The sequence below is a fragment of the Microcaecilia unicolor genome, unplaced genomic scaffold, assembly GCF_901765095.1.
Source record: "Microcaecilia unicolor unplaced genomic scaffold, aMicUni1.1, whole genome shotgun sequence".
Taxonomy (NCBI): domain Eukaryota; kingdom Metazoa; phylum Chordata; class Amphibia; order Gymnophiona; family Siphonopidae; genus Microcaecilia; species Microcaecilia unicolor.
This window is the reverse complement of record NW_021963615.1, coordinates 160,759-180,442: the sequence shown is the minus strand read 5'-3', so window position 1 is coordinate 180,442 and position 19,684 is coordinate 160,759. Positions and strand designations below refer to the sequence as shown.

Below are 19,684 nucleotides of genomic sequence, written 5' to 3'. Positions count from 1 at the left end.
TTTGCTACGCATCGACATGCCCCCATGAACTTTGGTCATCCCTGTGACAGAAAGCAGTTGAGGGCGCCCAAATCGGCTTTCGATTATGCCGATTTGGGCGACCCTGTGAGAAGGATGTCCATCTTGCAATTTGTGTCGAAAGATGGACGTCCTTCTCTTTCGAAAATAAGCCTGCTAGGGTCTCAAGAATATCAACTCAAATAAACACTCAAAATGTAAATAGTCTTTCAACCTGATACAATCAGTGGTACTAAGCCATGCAGACTACTGCAACGGAATAAACGCAGGATGCAAAGAACAAATCCTAAAGAAACTCCAGACTGCTCAAAACACGGCAGCGAGACTTATCTTCGGGAAAACGCGATACGACAGTGCAAAACCCCTTCGCGAAAAACTACACTGGCTCCCAATCAAAGAACGTATCACCTTCAAACTCTGCACTATGGTCCACAAAATTATCCACAGCACAGCCCCGGGATACATGGCTGACCTGATTGACCTGCCAACTAGAAATACATCTGAATCAACACGATCATACCTAAATCTCCACCACCCTAGCTTTAAAGGACTCAAATACAAATCTACCTATGCGGCCAGCTTTTCTTATATAAGCACCCAACTGTGGAATGCACTACCAAAAGCCTTGAAAGAGACGAATGACCTCCTAAACTTCAGGAAAAAACTGAAAACAAACCTCTTCAAAAAGACATACCCCAATGATCTATGAACTGACAAATTTCCGCAAGCTATTGAAAACCTATCTCTTCGACAAGATATACAACAAAGATCAACACATGTAACTGTATAATCTTTGACTTATCCAGAAATGTTTCTTACTATCTTTTGCTTTAATACTATCATTTAACCCAAAACTCTGTTAATAATAAATGTATGTTCCCTTCTATTTCCCATATCCACGATGAATTGTAAGCCACATTGAGCCCGCAAAAAAGTTGGGATAATGTGGGATACAAATGCAATAAATAAATAAATAAATAAAATCCAACATAAATGCCAGCTCACTGCAACACAACACAACTAATAACAGTATGGACACAACTCAACTCTTCAGTCGCACTGTTCCCTAATGTGGCTGTACCACATGAACTTTACCATTACATCACTTTGTATTTGTTTACACCGGAGTTTGCAATCGCACCTCCGGAACTATGTAAGCCACATTGAGTCTACAAATATGTGAAAAAATATGGAATACAAATGTACCAAAAAACACTGGGAGCCCTGTTTACTAAGCAGTGTTATAGGCGCGTTAATATTTTTTGCAAGTTAACCATGTACGTGCATTAACCATGTATGTGCATTAACCATGTATGTGCCTGCAATATCCCTATAGGCGCCTACATGGTTAGCGCATGCTTTAAGTGTAGGCGCGCTAAAAACACAAACGCACTTTAGTAAACAGGACCCTGAGGTACAAATAAGTACCTGTATATAATATGTAAGCCGCATTGAGCCTGCCATGAGTGGGAAAGCGCGGGGTACAAATGTAATAAAAAATAAAAATAATGAAGTATGTTTCACTGGAAATACATTCAGATCTCTGTGAAGGCATGAAAAGCTGGAAAATGCCTGTTAGACAGCAATTTACCAGCTGAGATATCAAAGAAAAAATAAGGCAGGACAAGAAGGAATTATATAGTCAATATTCAGCATCTTAATTAATTCCTGAACAATTTAATCATCGCATCTTCTGAGACAAGAATTTAAAAAAAATATATATATATAGTGAGACTGAACAGAGAGATTAAAAAGGTTGAGTGATAACTTGAAAATATTAAGATTCATTTCTTCGGTGGGAAAGTTAGGAATTATTGATTATATTTTTAAATAAAAAGAGTTAGATAACAGATTATTGAAGAAAAAGATGCACAATAGAACATATAAATAATAGAAAGATAGGATTCTTGTATTTGTTATAGATAGGCTAGTAGGGGGAGAATAACAGAAGACGACCCTTTCATACTTACCTGAGGAGGAGGAGGAGGGGTATCTTTCAATACTGGCCCATGAAAGAAGGATTTTCCTGGAAGTCACTGAAAGATAAAAAGAGATAAATGATTGAGAAAAATACACAGACACTAGAGTGTGACATAAAGAGAATTTACTTAAATCTGAGAATCTAAGATACTTTATTGAGAAACACCCTGAGTGTAATGAGACCTGTTGGAGGAAGAAAATGCAAAAGAAAAGAAAAAACTTGTAAAGTATCTTGTTTATACCAGACTGATTTCAAAACAATTTAAGTGAAAGTTCAAGCAAAGAATACTGAAAAAACTAAGACACCCATAGGAATATGATAAAATTAGAGGGATTTGGCTGATAACATCTTATTAGTTTTCTGCTCTTATTCTATAAGGCTTACGCTTGTCCTGAAATGGTTAAATAAATGACATTAAGTGCACCCCATAGTTGTACCTCTCTCTTGGTGCCAGTTTATAGAATTGCCCCTTGGTGCTTTCATCACATCATAGCTGAGGTAATCCGCTCTTTGAACTGTGACATTATAGTAAGGACTGATCTGGTGACATTCACTGACTTTTACATGTACATTTCTGCTCATTCAGGGATGGGTCTGTCCTGATGCCTTTTAACTGAGTTCCAGGATACAGATTTCAATCTGAAATAACTCCTGTGATATGGAAGCTCATTTTCATCTAATTTAACCATTTATAACCTGTAACTGTTGATTGGGTTTGAGAGCTCCAGGATATAGTTGCGGATTCTGGATCCTCTGGTGTCACAAAGCTCAGCAGAGCTGGTGTTAGGTGAACTCAGTGGTCCTCAGGAAAATGAGACTAGAAAGGTAGAACTTCAGGCTGGAGATTTTTAAGCTCTTTCAGCTGGAGGTTCTGCACAGCCAGTGGGTGAAGTGAGGGTACCCTAACCCTAGCTTCCTACCATTCCACCTTCTTTTTAGAGACAGCACTGTAACTACATTTAAATCACAGGATCTACTGGTCTGTGACCACTTACTTTGTTGTTTTTGGGGTTTTTTGCTTGTTTGTTTTCTTGAATTTTTCAAAGCTTTATTGAAAATATAGCCAAATTTAACAGCAGTAGCCAGAAAACTAATTCTTAAAGAATCAACACCCCTTCATCCCCTCCCTCCTCCCCCTTATCCACAACCGTGGAGAACCACTACTCAACAAAATGTACAAAAGCTTGGGCTAGATACCAGAAGAAGAGAGAGGAGAACGAGATGCTAATGAATACTGAGGAAGGGAGAGAATGGGGAGATGCAGGGGGTAGATGCTTGGGAAGAATGAAGTGGAGGCTGCTTGTGGTAAGGGGTAAGAGCAGGAGAGCAGGGAGACCCCTCTTCTGCTCACTTAGAGACAATATGGGGACAACAGTGGTACAGGACCCAACTTTACAAAATTATTGGGGGTGCTAAACCCAGTGGAAATAACCCCTCCCTGGACACATATAAGGAATTTTCTCAAAATTGGGGGTGCTCAAGCACCCACAGCACCAACAGAGTTGGCTCCTATGGGTACCGGAATGGGTACAGTGCAGAGAGGCAGAGGGAGTTGCTGAGCAGGGGATGAGGATTGTGAAAGGGGGATAAGCTTCTGAGTATGGTGAGAGAGGAAGGCTGGGAAAAGAGTGGGTGGTGAGAGGAGGAAGGCTGTGCTGGAGTCACGACTGTTAAAGGAGGAAATGCTGTACCAGAGCCACCACTGAGAGGTGGGTAATGGAGCCACTTCACGTCTGGAATATGGGTTTGGGTGGGAGAAGGTAAGGTAATCTAGGGTGCTCAGTACACTTGTACTTGTCCTGCTGACAACAACAGAGATTTCTTGTTCATGGAAAGACCTCAATCCAGAATCACTGTACTGTTACTGAGAATTATCTTTCCATGTTTAATCCAGAGTGAGACACAGATCAAACGACAGAAAGTGGAGTCTGAGTTTGAAGAGTTACACCAGTTTCTGAATAAGGAGAAGCAGATCCTTCTCTCGAGACTGGAGGAGGAAGAGAAGAAGATTCTCCAGAGAATCACGGAAAATGAGACCCAGCTAGAAGAGCAAAGTTCCTCCCTCATGCAGCTGATCACCGAGATAGAGGAGAAGAGTCAGCAGCCGACCAACGAGTTACTGAAGGTGAGATTAGCAAATCTATTTCTAAGGAGGTTACAGATCTTCCAGGAGGAATCAGGGAATTCAAGTAGCAGATCGAAATATCTTACATAATGGCTGATTTTTCAGCCAGCAGCTGCACTTACCAAATCAGAGGGGTAAATTGGGCAACTTTCATTTTCGAAAGTTTTGTATACTGTAGGGTCAGTAGAGAGGGATTATACAACTTTTTCACAACGTTGATGTTTTTCATGTTCTACAGCCTAAAAACTGTGGGTAAACATTTCATATTTTTTAAAGATGTAGTTAGTCCATACCTGAGGCTGAAATTTTGCAAGATTATACAGTTGATATCCCTCTGCTAGAAATAAGTCACTTACCCCACTTTTGATACCTTTTCACCCAGACATCACAACTCCACCTCTGCCCAAACCAGGCACTTGAGAGCCTCTACATGCAGATCACGGATCAGAGCCACTAAGGAGGTTTCAGTACTGTGCCCCATCCAAAAGTCTGATTGATGGGCATGAAGGACTTGAAAAGTTGCCCAAGTATCAGTTTCTCTACAACTTAGGAGATAAATGGTAGTTTTGAAATAGGCTGATACACTTGTTTCCATAATGAGTTTGGGTGTTTCTTATAGATTTTTGGATGCTGATCATAGAAATGGCATCAAAATTTTGTAGCTGTTTTGTGATTGAGCAGAGCTTTGAGTAGAGTATCCTAATGTATAATGTGTTCTCGTAAACTGTGAAATCTAACTAGAAATATTCTCTGTTTCATTTCCCTTTAGGACGTGAAGGATGCTCTGAGCAGGTACAAGTTAGTTTTCTGTCATTTTCTATGCGGCTGGATGGATTTTGAGTAAGAAAGAAGGGAATTAATTGATTGGAGAAAGGGAGAGGAGTAGCCTAATGGTTAGTGCAGTGGGCTTTGATCCTGGCAACCTGGGTTCAAGTCCCACAGCAGCTCTTTGTGACCTTGGGCAAATCACTTAACCCTCCATTGCCCCAGGAACAAAAAACTGATTGTGAGCCCCCTAGGGACAGAGAAAGTACCTGTATATAATGTGTACAGTGCTGCATATGTCTAGTAGTGCTATAGAAATGATTAGTAGTGCATGTGGAATTAAGAATGGGAGAGAAGGAGGTGGGATTGAGTGCAGAAGGAGTTGCTGGGGATGGTCTCTGCTCTGACGCTGTCCATAACAAAGTAATTCTATAAAAATGTATTGATATTTCTTAGAAGGGTGAGTAAGCATGTGGATAATGGTGAGCCAGTTGATACTGTTTATCTGAAATTTCAGAAGACATTTGATAAAGTTCCCCATGAATTTTTCCTGAGGAAATAAAATGTCATAGGATGGGATACAGTGTCGTATTGTGGATTATAAGAACATAAAAGAAGCCATACTGGGTCAGACCAATGGTCCATCTAGCCCAGTATCCTGCTTCCAACAGTGGCCAATCCAGGTCACAAGTACCTGGCAGAAACCCAAATCGTGGCAACACTCCATGCTACAAATCCCAGGGCAAGTAGTTGCTTCCCTTGTCTCTCTCAATAGCAGTCTATGGACTTTTCCTCCAGGAATTTGTCCAAACCTTTTTTAAACACAGATACACTAACCACTGTTATGACATCCTCTGGCAAAGAGTTTCAGAGCATAACTATTTGTTGAGTAAAATAATATTTCTTGCTATTTGTCTTAAAAGTATTTCCATGTAACTTCCTCGAGTGTCCCTTAGTCTTTGTAATTTTGGAATGAGTAAAAAACTGATTTACTTCTACTCATTCTCCCCTTATCCGTCTCTTTTCCAAGCTGAAGAGCCCTAACCTCTTTAGCCTTTCCTCATATGAGAAGAGTTTCATCCCCTTTATCATTTTAGTCGCTCTTCTTTGAACCTTTTCTAATTCCGCTATTGGGCTCATTTTCAAAACAGAAAAACATCTAAAAAGTGGCATAAAGCAGCATTTGGATCTTTTTCTCACAAAAACACCCAAATTAGTACTTTCTATGAAGTCCGTCAGAAGTGCGTCCAAATCTCAAGGGGCATGTCAGGGGCTTGTTCAGGCTGGGACTTGTGTGTTCCTAAGACTTAGATGTTTTTCAGCCATAACGGAACAAAACAAAATCTTCCTGGACTAAAACTTAGACGTTTTTGAGCTAGACCTGTTTTTATAACGAATAAGGCACAAAAAGGTGCCCTAAATACCCAGATGACCACTGGAGGGAATCAGGGATGACCTCCCCATTCCCCTAGTGCTCACTAACCCCCTCCCACCCCACAAAATGTGATGAAAAACATGACTTGCCAGCCTCTAGATATAATCGACAAATTATAATAAATAAATATAAAGGTAATCTCCTTCTGGTTCTATTAACAAATAGTGCATTCAAGTGTGGAGGAGGTATAAAGATAACATCATCGGCTTAATTTTCTGACAGAAAATGATACATTCAATTAATTTAAGGAGATGTTGCCTCAAGAAGCCCCCGGCTCGATTATATTACGAGCTCATGAGGGCTGGACCGCTTCATCATTGGCAACACCCCCACATTCTTAGAGCAGCCTGTCCCAAACATATGTGCTAATACTCTTTTTTTCTTTTTGTATAAATTTTTTCTTTTTTCTAACATATGATGGGCAATCGTAAAGTTAAACGTAACAGCTACTTAGCTTTTGCAAGGTCCAATCCTTCTTTAGTTAGTAACATGCTGAACGCGACCAAGACCAACAATGGCCACCGTTTCGTCGCCTGCTTCAGGGTCAAGTGGTCTGCGTCTAACTAAAACAGAAAAATGTATATATTATGATATTGAAACCTTCATACAACTCTACATAACTTGTTTCTCTTAAGATATACTTTACAAAACACCTCAGCTGAAGGATCAAACATTTCAAACGGACCAGCTTAGAATAAAGATGGCTCCTCGAATTTAAAGGTTCTCTTACGTCAGACGAAAATGATTGGCTCAACCAATCAGCTTGTATCCTCACCTTACATTCTTTCAACACGGAGAAAAAAGAAAAAATGTATACAAAAAGAAAAAAAGAGTATTAGCACATATGTTTGGGACAGGCTGCTCTAAGAATGTGGGAGTGTTGCCAATGATGAAGCGGTCCAGCCCTCATGAGCTCGTAATATAATCGAGCCGGGGGCTTCTTGAGGCAACATCTCCTTAAATTAATTGAATGTATCATTTTCTGTCAGAAAATTAAGCCGATGATGTTATCTTTATATCTCCTCCACACTTGAATGCACTATTTGCCAGCCTCTAGTCCAGCCTCAGATGTTATACTCAGGTCCATTAGAACAGCATGCAGGTCCCTGGAGTAGTCTAGTGGTGGGTGCAGTGCACTGCCGACAGGTGGACCCAGGCTCCTACCTCCCCCTACCTGTTACACTTGTGGAGGAAACTGTAAGCCCTCCAAATCTCACCAGAAACCCACATATAGGTGCCCCCTTCACCCGTAAGGGCTGTGGTAGTGGTGTACAGTTGGGGGTAGTGGGTTTTGGAGGGCTCAGCAGACAAGGTAAGGAAGCATTTTATGAAGTCCACTGCAGTGCCCCCTAGTGTGACCTACTGCTTTCCTGGGATGTCAGGGGGACCAGTCTACTAAAAGTATCGGCTCCTCCTACATCCCAATGCCTTGATTTTGTGTGTTTTGCTCTTGGACGTTTCTTTTTTTTTTTTCGAGAATGGACCAAAAAACAAAATGTTCAAATCACAAAACCTTGTTCAAAACGGTATTTAAAAAAAAAAAAAAAAAAGATAGACATTTTTCTTTTGTGAAAATGGCCTTTTTTCCTATTCAGACTTTGACATCATTTAGAAAATGCCCTTCTATACCTTTTTTGAGATACAGTGGAGGAGTGACTGTTGGTGGTATATTTCATTCCTTCCACTGTTCATATCTCTGTCCCCTGGGTGTGACCATCTCCCAGAATAATCCCAGTGACTCTCTAACACACAGGTGTGAGAAAATGAAGTTTCTGGAACCGGAGGTTGTTTCTACTGATCTGAAAATGGATGTCCAACTGAGCTATCCTCAACAGCTGAAGAAATGGATTACAAAATTTGGAGGTGAGGAATTGGTCTATTTTTAATTTGTTTTTTCCTCTTTAAAAAATGCTCTAGATGATTCCAGTAAAAATGTGCAGAAATAACTGTTCACCCCACAGAAGGACACAGTCCACCTTATTTTCGAACGAGAAGAGCGGCTATCTTCCGACACAAATCGGGAGATGGTCGCCCATCTCCTAAATCCGGCGAAATCGGTATAATCGAAAGGGAGGGACATCCAAGTAAGTGGAGCTGTGGCCAAGTGGTTAGAGCACCAGTCTTGTAATCTAGAGGTGGCCAGCCATATAAAAAAACACAGCTAGCATATTATCCAGTCAATATCACACTAATTATGCATTTTGTTTCTCATTATTATGGTTGCTTAAGGTGGGGGGGAGTGAAAAAGGGAATGGTTTGGGGTGGGAATATGAATGTTGTTTATGTGGAGGGGTGTAATTGAACAAAAACGTCTATCTCCATGGGCGTTTATCTCCGAGAACGGGTCCGTGAAGAGGCGGACCGAACCGTATTTTCGAAAAAAATGGACGTCCATGTTTTATTCGACAACTTGTGAGCTGGGCGTTTTTGTTTTTCAGTGATAATGGAAAATGAAAGCGCCCAGCTCAAAAACGAATAAATCCAAGGCATTTGTTCGTGGGAGGGGCCAGGAGTCATAGTGCACTGGTCCCCCTCACATGCCAGGACACCAACCGGGCACCCTAGGGGGCACTTTTACAAAAACAAAAAAAAAGGTAAAAGAGCTCCCAGGTGCATAGCACCCTTCCCTTGGGTGTTGAGCCCCCCAAATCCCCCTCAAGACCCACCGCCCACAAGTCTACACCATTACTATAGCCCTAAGGGGTGAAGGGGGGCACCTACATGTGGGTACAGTGGGTTTGGGGGGGTTGGACGACTAAGCTTTAAGCAGCACAATTGTAACAGGTGGGGGGGGAATGGGCCTGGGTCCACCTGCCTGAAGTCCACTGCACCCCCTAATAACTGCTCCAGTGACCTGCATACTGCTGCCAGGGAGGTGGGTATGACATTTGAGGGTGAACATAAAAAGTTGTGAAACGGCATATTTTGTGGTGGGAGGGGGTTTGTGACCACTGGGGTAGTCAGGGGAGGTCATCCCCGATTCCCTCCAGTGGTCATCTGGTCATTTAGGGCACTTTTTGTGGCCTTATTCGTGGAAAAACAGGGTCCAGGAATAGTGCCCTAAATTCTCGCTAAAAACGCATATTTTTCTTCCATTATCGGCGAAAGGCGCCCATCTCTGATCGCCCGATAACCACGCCCCAGTTCCGCCTTCACCACGCCTTCGACACGTCCCCATCAACTTTGTCTGCATCTGCGACGGAGTGCAGTTGAAAACGTCCAAATTCGGCTTTCGATTATACCGCTTTATTCGTTTTTGTGAGATAAACGTCTATCTCCCGATTTGGGTCGCAATATAGGCATCTTTCTTTTTCAATTATAAGCTGGATAGTAACATAGTAGATGACGGCAGAAAAAGACCTGCATGGTCCATCTAGTCTGCCCCACAATTTAAACTCATATGTGCTACTTCATGTGAACTACCTGATCTTGATTTGTTTGCCATTTTCAGGGCACAGACCGTAGAAGTCTGGCCAGAACAAGACCCACCTCCCAACCACCAGCCCCGCCTCCCCCCACCGGCTCTGCCACCCAATCTCGGCTAAGCTTCTGAGGATCCATTCCTTCTGAACAGGATTCTTTTATGTTTATCCCACGCATTTTTGAATTCTGTTACCGTTTTCATCTCCACCACCTCCCGCAGGAGGGCATTCCAAGCATCCACCACTCTCTCCGTGAAAAAATGCTTCCTGACATTTTTCCTTATTCTGCCCCCCTTCAATCTCATTTCATGTCCTCTCGTTCTACCGCCTTCCCGTCTCCGGAAAAGGTTCGTTTGCAGATTAATACCTTTCAAATATTTGAACGTGTGTATCATATCACCCCTGTTTCTCCTTTCCTCTAGAGTATACATGTTAAGTTCAGCAAGTCTCTCCTCATACGTCTTGTAACGCAAATCCCATACCATTCTCGTAGCTTTTCTTTGCACCGCTTCGATTCTTTTTACATCCTTAGCAAGATACGGCCTCCAAAACTGAACACAATACTCCAGGTGGGGCCTCACCAATGACTTGTACAGGGATACGCAGCAGAAAATGTGTTATACTCTTATGTATGAATGTATTTATAAGATCATTGAGGGACATTTTGATAATTTAAAATCTCTAACATTTCTCTCTCTCTCTCTTGTTTTTTTACATATCACATCATGCAGTATTTGGTAAATTTGTTCATTTAGTAACATATGTATTTTAGAGGTGGGCAATTAATTTGTTAATAACACTATTTGGACCCCTTTTACTAAGGGTGTATCAGGCGGTAATCGGGCAGTGTCGCATCTCAGTGGGTGGCAGTAAGGGCTGCTCCCCAGATGGCCGTGTGGCAAAAAACACACAGCGAAGGCAGCACAGGCCCCCTTGGGTTGCATCTTGGTAAAAAGCTCCCTTAAAGCATTAATGTTTTAACACATACCATGTTTTTTAATTCTGCCTTTTTTTTTTTTTTTTTTAACTCTGATCCACCCCTCCCCCACGCTTACCTCTACAGCAGGGCTCAGGATTTTTTCTCCTCCTCGGAGCTGCCTCAAACTCCTTCTCTCCCCTGCATGGACAGGCTCTGCAGACATTGAGCTGCATGGTTCAGGAAGGTGGGGAAGGTCTTGTGAGACTTGAAACCGCAAGTCTTCCCCAACTTCCTCCACTCCCTGACTCAAGTATCTTCAGAGCCTGACCCCTGTGCAGGGGAAGACGAGGAGTTTGGGGCAATGCTGAGCACGAGCTGTACAGGTAAATGCGGGTGGTGGGGAAGAGAAACTTGGTGAAGGCTGGGCATTGGGGCATGAGAACAACTGGGTGAAGGCTGTTTGAAACTTTATTCTTTAATGCCCAAAATGCTGTGATTAAGCACGCTTAATTGCATAATTAAAATTTTTCATCAAACGATTAATCACAATTAAAAATTTTATCATTGTCCACCCCTAAAATAATTTTTATATCATTGTACTTATTTCTCTTGTCTGAGATCTGATCATTGTTCATCTTTATTTTAATGCAGATTGGTGGATGGAATGTGGCAGATATACAGGTAACTGAATCTGATATACAATAATTATACCAAACCACCAAGTTTCCTAGAGCAGCCAAGAGGTTAGGCGTGTTAGCGTTTTTAATATGTGTTAACTATGTACGCTCATTAACAGTCTATGTGCCTACAATATCCCTACGTGCACTTACACGCTAATTGTGGGCTTGTTAAAAATGCAAACGCACCTTAGTAAACTGTTTCCATCTGAATGATAGTCTGCTTCTGGAAATGGCCGCTAAGCATCCAGGGGGTGAGTTACAATTTTCATGTACCGATTGTAAGAGAAAGAAACATGTGATGTGTCTTAGTGACAAAATAGGTGTGTTGGATATGCTCCATTCCGGCATGTCTGTTTCTGCCGTTGGCCACACATTAAAATTTAATGAGTCAGCTGATCCATCCAGCAAAAAAAGGAAGAGATTCAGTGGTCTGTTTGAGAAGCAGAACCAGAAAGTTCCAAAACTACATCTGTGCTTCGTGCGCTTCGTGGTGGATACTTGGAATGCCCTCCCGCGGGAGGTGGTGGAGATGAAAACGGTAACAGAATTCAAACATGCGTGGGATAAACATAAAGGAATCCTGTTCAGAAGGAATGTATCCTTGGGAGCTTAACCGAGTTTGGGAGGCGGGGCTAGTGGTTGGGAGGCGGGGATGGTGCTGGCCAGACTTATACGGTCTGTGCCCTGAAGAGGACAGGTACAAATAAAAAGTAGCACATATGAATTTATCTTATTGGGCAGACTGGATGGACCGTGCAGGTCTTTTTCTGCCGTCATCTACTATGTTACTATGTGTTGAGTCAGTAGGAAAGATGGAAAAGTGGTTACATTTGTGCATAATGCAAATGGTGGATTACAAAATAAAAGTGCACAGTGGACAGGATTGCTGTGAAGATCAAAGCCAAACAGATTTATAAATACGACACCCAGAGTCATGAAAACGTGAAACCCTTTTCTGCAAGTTCTGGCTGCTTGCGCGTTTAAAAGAGGTATGCGCTTAAAAAAAGTAAGCCTTTGTGGCGAGGCAGGTTCAGCTGACAACGAAGCTGCAGAAGAATTTAAAACATCCCTGCTAAGTGTGATAGAAAAAAAGGGTTATGTGCCAGAGCAGGTCTTCAATATCGATGAGACTGGATTGTTTTACAAACAGGCTGGCAAATGGACAGATATAACGAAAATGGCAGCCAAAGCCCCTGGTTTTAAGGCATTTAAGGATCATGTTACCGTGTTGTTGTGCACCAATGCCAAAGGTGATTTCAAATGCAGGCCTCTGTACAGAGCCCAAAATCCTCGTGCACCTAAAGGAAAGAACCTGAATTATTTTTTTTTATTTTTGTTACATTTGTACCCCGCGCTTTCCCACTCATGGCAGGCTCAATGCAGCTTACATATTGTATACAGGTACTTATTTTTACCTGTATACAATATGCCAGTCCATTGGAGATGGAACTACAAAGCTTGGATGATGTCCAACAACTGTTTCGTTCCAGAAGTTGAACGGTATCTCCACTGCAAGAACCTTGCCTTCAAGGTACTGCTGATTTTGTACAATGCACCAGTACACTGTCGTGCAGACCTAGAAAATGCACAGCCCAATAATGTGGTTCTCTTCATTCCCCCGAACACATCCATCATCCAGACCCTCGATCAGGCAATAATAAAGGCTTTCCAGTGCCACTACATGCGGGAGCTTTACAGCAAGGCCTATGAAGCTGTAGATGCAGACGAGGAAGCCATCATGCTGGACTACTGGAAGACAGTGGCAATAATACTACGTTGGGATAGCCTGGGATTGCGTCACACAGCCTACTATAAACAATATTTGGAAAAAAAACTTGGTCAGACTGCATAATGGACTTTGAGGGATTTGAAGGTGTAGCAGAACACAAGAGTATAAATGTGGTTCTACGCAGTGCGTCCACCCGTAGACGAGCCTCTGATTTCACTGTTCAAAACTCCCCTTTTTATTAGGTTTTTTCAGAGCCATGCCCAGAGTCTCTTTCTCAGGGGGAGCTGGGTCCTCAGCGGAGGTGAGGGCCCAGCATGCCTGTTCAGAATTGTTATAAATTGTTTTGAGAGTACAGGGACGATGGCTGAGTTGGGGAGGGGAAACAGAGATTAACCTAATTGGCTTCAGCATTTTGATGTGATCCCATCTCCTGTTTTTATCCAACCTCGTTGGTATGAATAGACTCATTCCAGTAGGGAACACTGAAAATCTGATATCCAATGAGATAAATCCAATCTGAGACAAGAAGGTGATAATAGCCAATAGCAGAGCATCTGCCATAGAAAAAGTGATTGACTGAAGAACCAGCAAATGAGGGTTAGAGGTAGGTGCATGAGAAGCCAATGAGGGTTAGAGCTGGGAGTGTGAGGAGCCAATGAGGGTTAGCGGTGGGTGTGTGATAAGCTAATGAGATGTCTTTGCTCATGTTATTAATGTGTCTCCTCTCTGCAGTAAATCTGACTCTGGATCCTGAAACTGCTGGTCGTAATCTTGTCCTGTCTGAAGATGGGAAAAGTGTCAGAAGGGAAAACACAAGACAGATTGTGTGGGACACTCCTCAGAGATTTGATACTTATTTCTGTGTGCTGGGGAGTGAGGGCTTCACTTCAGGGAGACATTACTGGGAGGTGGAGGTGGAGGTGGAGGTGGAGGTTGGGGGATGTGAGTTACTGGATATTGGGAGTGTGTAAAGACTCTGTGAAGACGAAGGGGAGGATCACACTGGCACCTGAGGAAGGATTCTGGACAGTGAGGCTGTGGAATAACAGAGATGCTTGGCCCTCACCTCCCCTGTGACCGAGCTCCACCTGAGTCAGAGACTCCGGGCAGTGGGGATTCTGCTGGACTATGAGGCAGGAAAGGTCTCGTTTTATGATGCAGAGATAAATCTCATCTCTCTTCACCGTCACTGACTCCTTCACAGGGAAACTCCGATCTTTCTTCAGGACTGATTCTGAAATTCCTCTGAGAATCCGCCAGGTACCAGCCTGGAATTAAACAGCAGGACTCAGGATTAACATTCCCAGACTCTCTCTTGCTTGACATTTGTAGTTTGTTATCAAACTCTTATGTACAAATAAATTCTGGGAAGCTCTGCTGCTCTTCCTTATGATTTCATAAATCCAGCTTCTGTCCTGATTTATTTCTGAGGGCCCCCTTTTACTAGGCCACGTGATTTTTGGTGTGAGTCCACTACGCATGTCTGGAAAATATTTATTTTGGATGCGCGTAGCAGATGCACACCAAGTGGCATCTGACGCCCAAATTTTTACCGCTAGGTCTATGGCTGGTGGTAAGGTCTGAGACCCAAATGGACGCACGGAAATTTTGATTTTGCCGCACGTCCATTTTCGGCAAAAATTTCAAAAAGGCAATTTTTTTCCTAGGCACGCTGAAAAAATAATTCTGCACATGCCCAAAACCCACGCCTACACTACCGCAGGCCACTTTTTACCGCTGATAGTAAAGGACCCCTTAATCTGAAGTCTCTGGCAGGATTGTGAGAGGTGGAAGATTTTACAGATTTGTATTAAACATGGTTCAAACCAATCACTGCTACAGAAATATTATAGTTTGAGGATTTCTTTCTTTACTGTACAGATCAGACCCTGTGAATGTGAGGTGAGGTTCAGTTTAACAGAGATGGGATTAGAACCTATAAATGTAAAGAGGGTTTTCAATGACATAGTGAAAGCAACAGATGGTATAGGATATTGTGAATAAATAGTGAATAACACAAAAATCTACTGATCTATCAATAACCAAGAGGTATATTAAAGTGAGACAGTAAGCTCAGTAGGGCAGGGACTCATTGCACTTCTATGTAATCTGTCTTTTATGATCTGTCATAAATACTACATGACAATACAAGGTATCCTATATAATAATTCTCACCTCCAACGTTCTAATGTGCCTGGTACCGTGGCTCCCTCGGAGGTGGTCTGCTAGGCAGTTTAGAATGCACTGACGTCAGTGATGTCACGACAGCTGATTCCAGGCAAGGGGTGTTTCCATATCATCAAGCTGATCAATCCATAGACTGGTGGGTTGTGTCCATCTACCAGCAGGTGGAGATAGAGAGCAAACTTTTGCCTCCCTATATGTGGTCATGTGCTGCCGGAAACTCCTGTATGTTCTCTATCTCAGCAGGTGGTGGTCACACACAGCAGCAGCTCTGGCTAGGCCTCCAAGCCTAATCCTTAGGTTTTGTTGAGGCCTGGGGTTGAGGGCTCTTTTGAGCAAGTGCAAACCTGGTGGTGCCAGGTCCCTCCTTTTTCTCCCCCCTCCCCGCTGGCTCCGTTAAAAAAAAAAAAATAAATAAATTTTTAAACGTCCTTAAAGGCGTTTATTTCGACTTTATTTAAACGTTCATTGCAGCTACTCACTGGGACACCAGTTCGTTACAGCTCGGAGCGGCAAGCAGGTAATTTTACCTTTTTATAGCGGGCAGGGGGTTCCCCGATTCTTCTCGTGGCATATGGCGTCGGAGGGCGAGGGCGCAAGGGTCGCTCCCCGGATCGCTGGAGCGCTTCTAAAGGGGATGCGGGGGGTTTTACAGCCTGATGTCGCCCTTGATGGGTGACAGTTTAGTGACCGATGACTGTCCCGGTCCTTACTCCGGCGTGGCGTTTTTCCCGCCATAAACGCCCATCCCCCGCTCCTCGCCTCCGCCATCTTGGGCCGGCCACAGCGGCTCGGACGGCTTCTTCGTGGGCCGCCCTTGAGGTTGGAGACATTAATGCCAATGAACGCCCTTAATTTGGGGCGACGGCACAAAAGCGGCTAAAGTTAAGCGCCGTTCTTCCCGCGCGGCTCCTTCGCGGAGTGTCGCGCCGGACGCCATTTTGGATGCGCAGGCATGTCTCTCCCCCGCTCGTGCGAGCGCCGGTTGAGGGTGCGTCTAGGGCTGGTGCCCAGGCTGCGGAAGTGCACAGTCTGGGGGTTTCTCCCCCGAGTTTGTTTTGGCTGCTGCATCAGGCTTTCCTCATGCAAAACGCTGCCCCTGCTCCCTCGTCTAAAGAGGTTGAGGTTCCCCAGAGGTAACGCCCTCGGGTTTGATTCCCAGGCCTTGGAGGACTTTGTCTTCTCCGATGTAGATGAGGGCAGCGTGTCTGAGGTCTCCCAACGATCCTTGCGGATTCCTTGGGGAGATTAGATCCCCGCTCGGATGGAGCGGATGACCCCCTCTGCAGCACGGCTTTTTAGCCCAGAGGATTTGCCCAACCGTTGTTACAGGCCATGGACACTTTGAAGATTTCCTCTCCGGAGGACGTCTCTCCCTCAGCCCCTGTTGGCTCTGCCATTATGCTGGGGACGAAGCGCCCGCCTAGAACCTTCCACGTGCATGATGCCATGCACACCTTAATTTCGGCTCAATGGGATGTCCCGGAAGCGAGCCTTAAAGTGGCTAGGGCTATGTCCCGCCTCTATCCTTTGGCTGTGAGTGAACGTGAGGCCTATCTGTGGCCTACCGTGGATTCTTTAATCACTGCGGTGACTAAGAAAACGGCTTTGCCGGTGGAAGGTGGCACGGCCCTGAAGGACGCCCAAGACAGAAGATTGGAGGCGGCCTTAAGGTCGTCCTTTGAGGCGGCTGCTTTAAGTTTGCAGGCCTCAGTTTGCGGCTCCTATGTGGCCAGGGCGTGCCTGACTATGGTGCAGCGGGCTTCCCCCTCGGATCATTCCTTGAGGGCTGATTGGCCGGCCCTGGAATCGGGCTTAGCCTATTTGGCAGACTTGCTGTATGATGTCTTGAGGGCCTCAGCTAAAGGCATGGCTCAGACAATCTCTGCGCGGCGGTGACTTTGGCTGAAACATTGGTCTGCTGACCACGCCTCTAAATCCCGCCTGGCTAGATTGCCTTTTAAAGGCAAGCTGCTCTTTGGGGTCGAGCTGGACAAAATCGTGACCGATCTCGGCACGTCTAAGGGCAAGAAATTACCAGAGGTCAGGGCTCGGGCTAGTACTCGTCCCGGTACCTTCAGAGGACGGTTGCAGGAAGCCCGTCGGTACCGCCCGGGCAAGTCGGGCTCCTCTGCCCCTTCTTCCTTCAAGAGGAATTTCTCCCCCAAGCAGCATTCCTTTCGCAGAGACCGCCGTCCCGGAGGTGCTCCCTCCGGTCCTCCCCCAGGGTCTCGTACCCAATGACGGGGCCTTGGTCCACGCCCCAGTGCAGATGGAGGACGGCTGTCCTCGTTTCTGGGCGAGTGGACCACAATAACTTCAGACGCGTGGGTGCTGGAAGTCATCAGAGACGGCTACAAGCTAGAGTTCTGTCCGACCCTTAAAAGACGGGTTAGTACTCTCTCCCTGCAAGTCTCCGGTCAAAGCTGTGGCAGTGCAGCAGACCTTGGACAATCTGATCCGCCTGGGTGCGGTCGTTCCGTGCCAGAAAGTCAGCTTGGCAAGGGACGTTACTTCCATTTACTTTGTGGTACCAAAGAAAGGAGGTTCTGTCCGGCCTATCCTCGACCTCAAAGGGGTCAATCGGGCCTTGAAAGTGCGGCACTTTCGCATGGAGACTCTCCGCTCTGTTATAGCGGCAGTGAAGGCAGGAGAGGTCTGGCATCCTTGGACATCAAGGAAGCGTACCTGCATATTCCCATCTGGCCTCCTCATCAACGCTTTCTGCGTTTTGCAGTCCTGGGACGACACTTCCAGTTCAGAGCCCTCCCATTCGGGTTGGCTACTGCTCCGCGGACCTTTTCCAAAGTAATGGTGGTCATCGCGGCCTTCCTACGAAAGGAAGGGGTACAAGTCCATCCTTATCTGGACGACTGGTTGATCCGAGCCCCCTCTTATGCAGAGTGCGGCAAAGCTGTGAACCAGGTAGTTGCTCTTTTGAGCTCCCTGGGATGGATCATCAACTGGGAGAAGAGCCAGCTGCGCCCGACTCAGTCCCTGGAGTACCTGGGAGTTCGATTCGACACCCAAGTGGGCAGAGTGTTCCTGCCAGACAAGCGGATTGTCAAACTTCAGGCTCAAGTGGACCAGTTCCTAGTAGCCTCTCCTCCTCGGGCTTGGGACTATGTGCAGCTGTTGGGCTCTATGACGGCCACGATGGAAGTAGTGCCCTGGGCCAGGGCTCATATGAGACCACTTCAACAATCTTTGCTGCGGCGCTGGACTCCGATGTCGGAGGATTATGCTGTGCGCCTTCCCTTGGACCCAGCAGTGCGCAAGGCGCTGAGCTGGTGGATGCAGACAGACAAGTTGTCTGCGGGAATGCCTCTGGTGACCCCAGAGTGGATTGTCGTCACGACGGACGCCTCTTTGTCGGGCTGGGGAGCCCACTGCTTGGGAAGGACAGCGCAGGGGCTCTGGTCTCCTGCAGAGGCAAAGTGGTCTATCAACCTCCTGGAACTCAGAGCCATTCGGTTGGCGCTTTTGGAGTTCATCCCGGTACTGGTGTTGAAGCCTGTACGGTCCTGTCAGACAATGCCACGGCTGTGGCCTATGTCAACCGCCACGGAGGTACCAAGAGCGCCCTCTAGCCAAGGAGGCTATGAATCTTTGCCAGTGGGCGGAAGCGAACCTGGAGCAGCTTCAGCGGCCCACATTGCCGGAGTCATGAATGTCAAGGCGGGTCTTTCTCAGTCGCCATACCTTGGAGCCCGGAGAGTGGCAACTATCTGCTCAGGCGTTCTTGGACATCACGAAGCGCTGGGGCCAGCCGAGCCTAGATCTGATGGCGTCATCGGCCAGTTGCCAAGTGCCGCGCTTTTTCAGCAGAGGACGGGACCCTCGATCCCTGGGAGTAGATGCTCTTCTCCAACAGTGGCCGACACAAGAGCTCCTCTATGTGGTTCCCGCCCTGGCCCATGTTGGGCAGGGTGCTAGACCGGGTGGCAAAGCATCCCGGCAGGGTAATCCTGGTGGGTCCGTATTGGCCCAGACGTCCCTGGTATGCGGACTTGATCAGGCTCTCAGTCGACGATCCTCTGCGGCTGTCAGTGGAGCAGGGCCTGTTACATCAGGGTCCCGTGGTGATGGAGGATCCCTCCTCCTTTGGTCTTACGGCCTGGCTATTGAGCGGCAGCGTCTGAGGAAGAAGGGCTTCTCAGACAAGGTCATCGCCACTATGCTAAGAGCGAGGAAGCGCTCTACTTCTACTGCTTACGCCAGGGTTTGGCGTATCTTTGCAGCGTGGTGTGAAGCAGGCTCACTTTCTCCCTTCACTGCTCCAATTTCTTCAGTGTTGGCATTCCTGCTAGAAGGTCTGGAGAAAGGCCTGTCGCTCAGTTCCCTTAAAGTCCAGGTAGCGGCTCTGGCTTGCTTCAGGGGCCGCCTGAAGGGTGCTTCCCTGGCTTCGCAGCCAGATGTGGTGCGC

The 19,684-nt window shown here is 45.7% G+C and overlaps 2 protein-coding genes across 15 annotated transcripts in view; one reads left to right on the top strand and one right to left on the bottom strand.

Moving 5' to 3' along the window:
- The window catches only part of LOC115459508 (E3 ubiquitin-protein ligase TRIM39-like), a 675,517-nt gene that overhangs the window by 546,543 nt on the left and 109,290 nt on the right, over positions 1-19,684 (bottom strand). The gene's annotated exons all lie outside the window — the stretch shown is intronic.
- Positions 1-19,684, top strand: part of LOC115459511 (E3 ubiquitin-protein ligase TRIM39-like) — a 601,987-nt gene that overhangs the window by 518,565 nt on the left and 63,738 nt on the right. For 2 of the 6 annotated variants that reach the window (XM_030189325.1, XM_030189327.1), the window contains exons 3-5: positions 3,894-4,124; positions 4,894-4,916; positions 8,078-8,187. The exons of the other annotated variants lie outside the window; for them this stretch is intronic. In XM_030189325.1, coding sequence (XP_030045185.1) covers positions 3,894-4,124; positions 4,894-4,916; positions 8,078-8,187 — 364 coding nt within the window. The remainder of the gene's footprint in view (positions 1-3,893; positions 4,125-4,893; positions 4,917-8,077; positions 8,188-19,684) is intronic. 6 annotated transcript variants of the gene reach the window in all.